This window comes from Galeopterus variegatus, unplaced genomic scaffold, assembly GCF_000696425.1.
Source record: "Galeopterus variegatus unplaced genomic scaffold, G_variegatus-3.0.2 Scaffold738, whole genome shotgun sequence".
Classification (NCBI taxonomy): domain Eukaryota; kingdom Metazoa; phylum Chordata; class Mammalia; order Dermoptera; family Cynocephalidae; genus Galeopterus; species Galeopterus variegatus.
The window spans coordinates 297,709-305,588 of NW_007726849.1; the positions used below are offsets into that span (position 1 = coordinate 297,709).

Genomic DNA, 7,880 nt, shown 5'->3' on the forward strand with positions numbered 1-7,880 from the left:
CTCTTCTTTTCTTTGGTCTCTGCTGGTGACTCTCCTTGTGTCAATGCACTCCAGTGGCTGGACTGAATTTGAATTTCAGATCTAACACACATGCCCTTGAGAATATGAAGACTCCTAACATCAGAAACTAGAAGTCATAGTTAAAGAGTTTATATATCCTGAAGACCTCATGCAAAGATTAAAAAAAAGAAATACAGGGCCGGCCTGGTGGCGCACTGGATAGTGCGCCGCTTGGGAAGCGCGGCGGCGCTCCCGCCGAGGGCTGTAAACAAAATTTTAACTGTGGGATGAGTTATAGGGTAACTTTCATGGTTTAAGGGAGATCTGTAAGGTGAGAAAAAGGAGGAGAAAATAATGAAGTTCTAGTCATCTTACATTAGTGCCTAAAGACACTATTAATTTAGTCCTTTATCTCCAGGAATACATTTCTCAATATTGAGCCAGTCTCAGACTGTGAATTGGGGAAGAAAATCTGGGATCAGTTTGAGTCGGGCTTGGGCATGTCAGGCACCTCTGTGGACCAGTTTCCTCATCTGTGAAGTGCACAGAATAACACTTTTCTTAGAACTATAAAAATGATCAAATGACAGTCTATTTATGAGTAGTTCTCAACTCTGACTGCATCTTAAAATAACTTCAGGAATGAAAAAAGAAATGTTGAGGACTGGCCAGGTAGCTCAGTTGGTTAGAGCATGGTGTTGTAACACCAAGGTCAAATGTTCAGATCCTGGTACTGGCCAGCTGCCAAGAAAAGAAAGAAAGAAAAAAATGTTGAGGCCTAGCAGGTTCAGACTGAATTGTTCTAGGGTGGGCCCTCAGCACCGGTAGAGTTTCAAAGCTCCCCAGTGACTCTAATATGCAGCCACTGCTGAGAACCACAGGCCTATTGCTGAAGCAGCGCTTCTCAAATTATCCCGGAGCATCACCTGGGGATCCTAACAAAATGCAGATTCAGAAGCATGGGGACCGAGTCTGCATTTCTAACAGGCTCCTAGGTTAGGCTGAGCTGCTGTCAACTACATTCTGCACATAGCAAGGTGCTAAACAGCCACAAAGCACAATGCAAATAGTCATCCGCTCTCTCCCCAAACTATAACTTTTAGTGATGGTGGCATGAGCTTCAGCAAATGACTTTCTTTCCTTCTTCTTAGGACTGTTTTAAGAATAGTGTGTCTAAGATTTTAAAAACAAACACAAAAGAGCTGTAGAAACAAAAGGTATCACTCAGGTTATCTGTTAAGAGAACACTTACAATTACAAGCACACCCACTTGTTATGGTACCACTGCTCCCCACACTCATTACAAATCACATAGGTCATCATTTGTTCATCTGGGTTTGAATTCCGCACCCAGCTTGGAAGGAAAAGTGTTCCTCTGGCAATTACAGTGACTTTGCAATTGTATTTGTCACAGCGTCCGCATTTTATTTTATTTGTCTGTGTGCCATCAATCTCTTGGGGAAGGTAATGTTCCTGGATACAAGATTCTGTGTAGGAAGCTCTCAACTGCTTCAGATCCTTGTTTGCCATCTCCATGACGGTCATTTGGGCAAATTCTCTTGGAGACATAGTTCCAGAAAGCAAGTTTTGTCGTAAGTGAGAATTTCTGGGGTTCTTCAAATTGGCAACTTTGCTTCTGATACATGTTTTATATTTTTTGATGTTCTTTGAATAAAGGGTAAAAACGTGCTCTTCTATTTCTCTTGCAAAGTTTTGCCATGAATCGGCTTTTGGCTGATCTGTGGAAGAACTAGTTAAAGCTGTGTAAAGAAGCTCTGTGCATTTGGTTCTCACAGGCATTGTGGGATCCAGCAACTCACTTGATCTCTTGCCAGTGGATTTAGGGTCATCACCCTTGAAATGCTCTTCCTTAGGATCCACTTGAATAGTGCTATTTTCGGGCACAATCAGTTTGGTGGGTTTTGCAACATCTTGGGGTGATAGCAGAGAATTAGAACTGCAGACGCTCACTATCTCATCCTGACTTGGATCATGAGAAAGTCCTGAATTTTTTTCTTTATTATCACCCATAGGCAATAACTTAGGGCTGTCCCTTGGTTTGAAGTGAGTATCCTTATAAAGAGCTTTCCACTTTGAGAGCAAACACTTGGCTTTCTTTTTCAAAGCCACTGAGGGGCAGTTTTTGAGGACATTGTACACAGCTCTGACCACATCTGTCTCCTGGAGATGCTCCTTAGTCACATAAATCATTTCTAGTTCAGTAAGGTGGTTGCCAAGATCCTCAAAATTCCTTTGAGACATTAGTTGCTCAATAAGGGAAGTTCTGGCAGCTATCTGGTTCTTGTCAGACATCCTTACAGCTGCAAAGATAAAGAGGTTTCAGTTTCTCAAGCTTGCCTTTGTTAGCTACAGTTTCCAGATAGTAAAACAGCACTTCCTGCCAATGTCTTCTCAAGGAGTTATGTAATATAAATGGGTTGGACACATTAGAAAATGGAATCTGCAACGTGGTATGGTTTAGTTTCAAGAGTTTTATTTTTCAGCAGTTTTAAAAAAGTGGCATTGCAAAGAGTTTCTGCATAACATCTGCTTAAAAGAGGCTTGCTGGAGAACCTGCTCTAACTTTCTCTACCTCCTATTTTACAGATCAATGATCTTTCTAGATCCAGATGACTCAATTCATTTGGGTGGAATTTGGTGATGATGTCAGCATCAACATGGTAATGTTGAGCAATGCTGAACTAATTTTTCCCCACACTCAGCTACACAACTTGCTGATTTTATAATCTGTAAAGTGGTACTTTTCTGAAAAATAAAAAAAAAAAGAAACAGGACAAAAAGGGAATGCTAATGTCTCAAGCAATCTACAGAAACTGAGACAGCACAGGTTGGAAAGTAGTCATATCTAGGTCTGGAGGGCTCCAAAAGTCAACAGGTCACACTGTGCTGACATCTGAGTCTTCTGAACAACAGGATGAAGGTTCAGACTCAACGATCAAGACGATTTACGATTCTGGACTAACTGGTCCCTACAGAGTTTGGTTTCATAAACTTTTTTTTAAGTGTAAAAAATTGCTTGATGATTATGTCTGTGTGGATCTCATTCCAGGCAGGCAAATGTTTATCTAACCAGTCTATTTTTCCCTCCACATAATGTACATAACCTTACCTACATAATACCCTTGGATCTATATTTGTCTGTCTGGTCTAACTGAATATAGGTGTCTTGATGGCAGGGGTCCCATCTTTTCAAAAATCCATGGACTCCATTTTATAGCACTTGATATTAAATAATCATCACTGAACATACACATGCTAACAACACTGAAGCAATTACAGACAGAATACAATCTTCCTAGAAACCATCTGACAAGTGCCATAAAATGTAATGTCTTTTTTGTCAGTAATTCTACTTCTATAAATTTACTTTAAGGAAATAAGAGATGTGGAAGCTATATCTTTAAGAATTTTCTTCAAACTTAGAAGAAACCAGAAGGCCCCCAAACAGGAGAATGGCTGAAACAAAACAAAACAAAACATGGCACACTCCTAGGATGATACAATAATATAACCATTTAAAATCATGTTTTCAGAAAATATTTAATGACATGGGAAAATAGTCAAAAAATGGTAGGTGAAAAAAATCAGGGTGTAAAACTATACTATTCATAATAGCCAAAAGAAGAAATAGCCCAAATGTCCATCAACTCATGAATGGAAAAATAAAATGCTGTAGTATATCCATACAATAGAATATTATTCAGCCATAAAAAGGAATGAAGTACTGATACCTGCTGCAATATGGCTAAACCTTGAGGACATTATGCTAAGTAAAGAAGCCAGACACAAAAAACCACATATTGTAAGATTTCATGTATATGAAATGTCTAGAATAGGACAAACTATAGAGACAGCAAATAGATTAGTGGTCGGCTAGGCTGGGCTGGGGGAGAAGGGCAATGGGGTGAAGGGAACGGGGGAGTGGCTGATAATGGGTGCAGGGTTTTTCTTGGGGGGTGGTGGCAAAAACCTACAGTTGATTGTGGACAGAGGTCGCACAACCGGGAATATACTAAAAGTCACTGAATTGTGTATTTTAAATAGGTAAATTGTACGGTATGTGAATTACATTTGAATAAAGCTATTATTTAAAATGTAGAGTCTGATCCAAATTTTATTTAGAGATTACATGTAAAAAGGCTGAAGAGAGATACAGAAAATAGTAAAGAGTAGCATTTCCTGAATGGCAAGATTTTAGGTAATTTTTACTTGCTCTTTCACTTTTTTCTGTATTTTCTGTGATGAGCATGTACTATTTTCATAATCAGAAAAATTATTAGTCTAATATAATTTCATGATAAACTATATACATTTAAGATATATACCTACTGAAAAATGGTATGGGAAATGGATCAATCAACTTCCCCCTACCCTCTGGAATGAGAATATTGTCCCTTAAAGGTGGCTACATCAACCTGTCACAGTTTCCTCAGAAGTCGATCGCTGACTCTCACACAGTTGCATCTCCCCTTGAACTCTATCCCAAAATACAAACAGTTAAGTGCCCTTGGCCACTGGTGTTTTCCTGCTGGGACAGCTCAAAGATGACCAAGATTCCGAGTCTTGCATTTTTACCACCAGAGGGAGTTAGAACACAGAAAACCTGGGCAGTCACTTTCAGTTTTGTTTTTAGTCCGTTTAACAGTCACTCAGTGGGCCATCAATTCAGGATCTTAATTCAGGATCTTAAGGTAATTTTCCTAATTATTGAGAGCCAATATTTAAAGATAATTCTTTGTCCTTTTAAAATCCACTTTTAAAGACTGAAAACAGTAAGAGAGGTCTTCCTAAGAATCAAAGCCTCAATGAACAAAGAACAGGCAAGATAGCACAGAAGAATAAAAAATATACACCCTTGATTGCTGAACATTTCTCTCAGAATTGTCTGTTTCAGATCTTGCGGAAGTGAAGTGGTCATGTCACAATGTTAAGTTATCAAGTAGCTCAACACCCCTGAACCCTCCCCAAGGGCTGGAAAGTTTTCTAACAAAGAAACACTCATTCTACTTGCATTCCACTCGTGTATGCATTCCTACTGAAAAAAATCAGGATTGAGGTTTGCCAGATGTTCAGAAAGGTGGTTAATAAGAGATAGGCCTAGAGTGCCCATGAGGAGGTTAAACAATGTTTGACTCCGGTCAGAATTTCTCAACTGCGGCCCAGAGTTTCAAGGCGATTCTGAAGGAGAATTCTATAGCTGCAGGGTGAAAGCAGCAGCTTGTCTTACCAGCAAATCTTTTTCCTCACTCCTGTAAATCTATAGAAGTGAATGCATTCATGTGTAAAAAACCAAAAAGTACTTGCTCTTCATTTCATATGGTCTTTTATGTACCTCGCCTTCATATTTATTTATTTTTAAATTCTTAATCGTGGGAAAATATACAAAACATAAAATGTACCATTTTAACCATTTTTTGTTTTGAGACCGGCCGCACCACGCTCAGCCAGTGAGTGCACAGTGCACAGCCATCCCCATATAGGATCTGAACCTGCGGTGGGAGTGCTGCTGCGCTCCCAGCGCCGCACTCTCCCGAGTGCGCCACGGGCTCGGCCCCCATTTTAACCATTTTTAAGTGTACAGTTCTGTAGTGTTAAGTATATTCACATTGTCACGCATCCATCTCCAGAACTCTTTTTGTCTTACAAAACTGAAACCTTGTACCCACTAAACAACAACTCCCCATTCCCCACCCTGGCACCCACCATTCTTCTTTCCATTTTTATGGATAGGACTATTCTAGGGACCACATATAAGTGGAATCATACAGTATCTGTCCTTTTGTGACTAGCTTATTTCACTTAGCTTAATGTCCTCAAGATTCATTCATGTTGCAGCATGTGACAGAATTTCCTTCCTTCTTAAGGCTGAATAATATTCCATTGTATGGACATAGCACATTTCGTTTATCCATTCACCTCTTGATGGATACTTGGGTCGCTTCCACCTTTCAGCTATTGTGAATAATGCTGCTATGAACATGGGTGTACATATATCTCTTTGAGACCCTGCTTTCAATTCTTTTGAGTATACACACAGAAGTGGAATTGCTGGATCATATGGTAATTTTATTTTTAATTTTTTGAAGAATCACCACACTGTTTTCCTCTCTCCTCCATATTTTTAACAGCATTTAAATCCTGTTGAACTTTCTATTACTGCTGTGGGACAATCGAGTGGCTATGAAGCATTTATTGCCCTAGGAGGGTAGGTACAATGTGGAAGCCACTAGGATACAAAATTTTGAGAATTGCAATAAAAAGACAAAGCAAGTTGTGAGCTCAGTTCAGAGTCTACACGGTTCATTCAACAAACATTTATTATGTATTTAGCTCATGCTAGATGCTGAGTCTAAAGAGAGAGTCTCTGCCTTGAAGGAGCTGGTGGCCTAGAGGAAGGAATACTGACAAAACTGGACAACTATGACACACTTGGTCTCTCCACAAGGCTAGACACTGGCCGCTAGGAGAAACACAAGGGAGGGTACCAAACTCTATCTGGGCTCCTCATCATCTAGCCAGCTGCAACTGCTTCTCCATTGCCTTCACTTGGATTCACAGCACTTCGTTAGAGATCATCCTCTAGTACAGATCTCAGTAAGATATTCCCTCCTTTTCCTGTTTAAAGACCTTCAGAAGTTTTCCTCTGCTCTCAGGATGGAGCCCAAGCTCCTTGGCCTGGTGATGAAAAGTGTCCCCTCCATGCCTCTGCCTAGACTACTCTCAACCACAGATGGGCACTGCCCATTTCACAGCTCTGTGACTTTGCTCCAGCAGCTCTAGGGGCCTGGCCTATCTTTCACCACTGGGGGTTTTCAACCCTCTCTGCATATTATAATCATCTGGGAGAAATTTAATAAAAACCAAAAATAAATAATGCCAGGACCTCACCCCAGATAAAATGAATTAGAATCTCTGAAGGTAGAGCCTGGGTATTTGTTCAGCTCTCCAGATGATTCTGAGTGAAACCACACACAGGCACAACCCTCACCCCCTGCAGAAGGACCTCCCAGTTAGGCTGCCACCATCCCCAAAGACAGCTCTGTCCTGCTCCTGGACTTAATGCACAGAACCTCTCTGGCTTTGGATTTTGCTAGAGAGCCCATTACATCAGAAAATATTAAAAACATCTGCTGTGTACAACTCACTCAATACCCCACTCTACAAATTACAACTGGTGACTGTAATGTTTTAAGTGTCATGACGCACACAATTCCCGATACTCAGCTCCTCACTTACCTCTCAAAAGTGGAGGGTAAGGTACATTGAGCAACTCTACGTGCCCTGCACACTCATGTCATTTCAGTCCTCACAAGATCCCCGGGACGCGGGTAAGTCTTATCTCCCTCCTACAGGTGAGGAAATCTGTTAAAAACATCAAATAATTTGCACATTGTGTTTTTTCATGGTGTTCATCACATTTTAAAACACTTTTTATTGTTTGCCTTTCCCACAAGACCATAAGAGCAATGTCTGTTTTATTCACTTATACACACCTGGCCAGTGCTTACTATTACTCAACAAGTTTTGTTGTTGCTGTTGTTAAATGAGTGAAAAGCATCCACGATGCTCTCTCTCCTCTCTGCTTGTAAGCTTCATTTCTTTTCACTGCTGCATACCAGCTTGCTTGATTCATCCCACCTAAGCCCAGCGCCCCTTGGCTTCTTCTCTGGGAAACCGAGCCCATCTCAATTCTAGTTCAAAAAACATTCGGAACATTCTACTTCCAAAAAAACAAAACAAAACAAAAACACATGGTGCCCACTGTGGGTCTGAGGAGTCAATCCATTTAAATAAGGAGGTCAAGAATTTACAGTTCCCAGAAATGAGGGGTGCTGAGCAAGCTGCATAAGTTTCTTGAC

At 40.5% G+C, this 7,880-nt stretch overlaps 1 protein-coding gene across 1 annotated transcript; it reads right to left on the reverse strand.

The window, feature by feature from the left end:
* Nucleotides 1-263: 263 nt before the first annotated feature.
* On the reverse strand, nucleotides 264-7,599 carry TCEANC (transcription elongation factor A (SII) N-terminal and central domain containing). Its single transcript, XM_008571962.1, has 3 exons — nucleotides 7,515-7,599; nucleotides 7,258-7,383; nucleotides 264-2,321 (listed from the first exon to the last, which is right to left on the reverse strand). The coding sequence occupies exon 3, from the start codon at nucleotides 2,311-2,313 to the stop codon at nucleotides 1,255-1,257; it is 1,059 nt and encodes a 352-aa protein (XP_008570184.1). The 5' UTR covers nucleotides 2,314-2,321; nucleotides 7,258-7,383; nucleotides 7,515-7,599; the 3' UTR covers nucleotides 264-1,254.
* Nucleotides 7,600-7,880: the final 281 nt, after the last annotated feature.

Excerpts from the sequence above, each read along its gene's own strand:
- TCEANC (XM_008571962.1), bottom strand. The coding sequence starts at position 2,313 with ATGTCTGACAAGAACCAGATAGCTGCCAGAACTTCCCTTATTGAGCAA.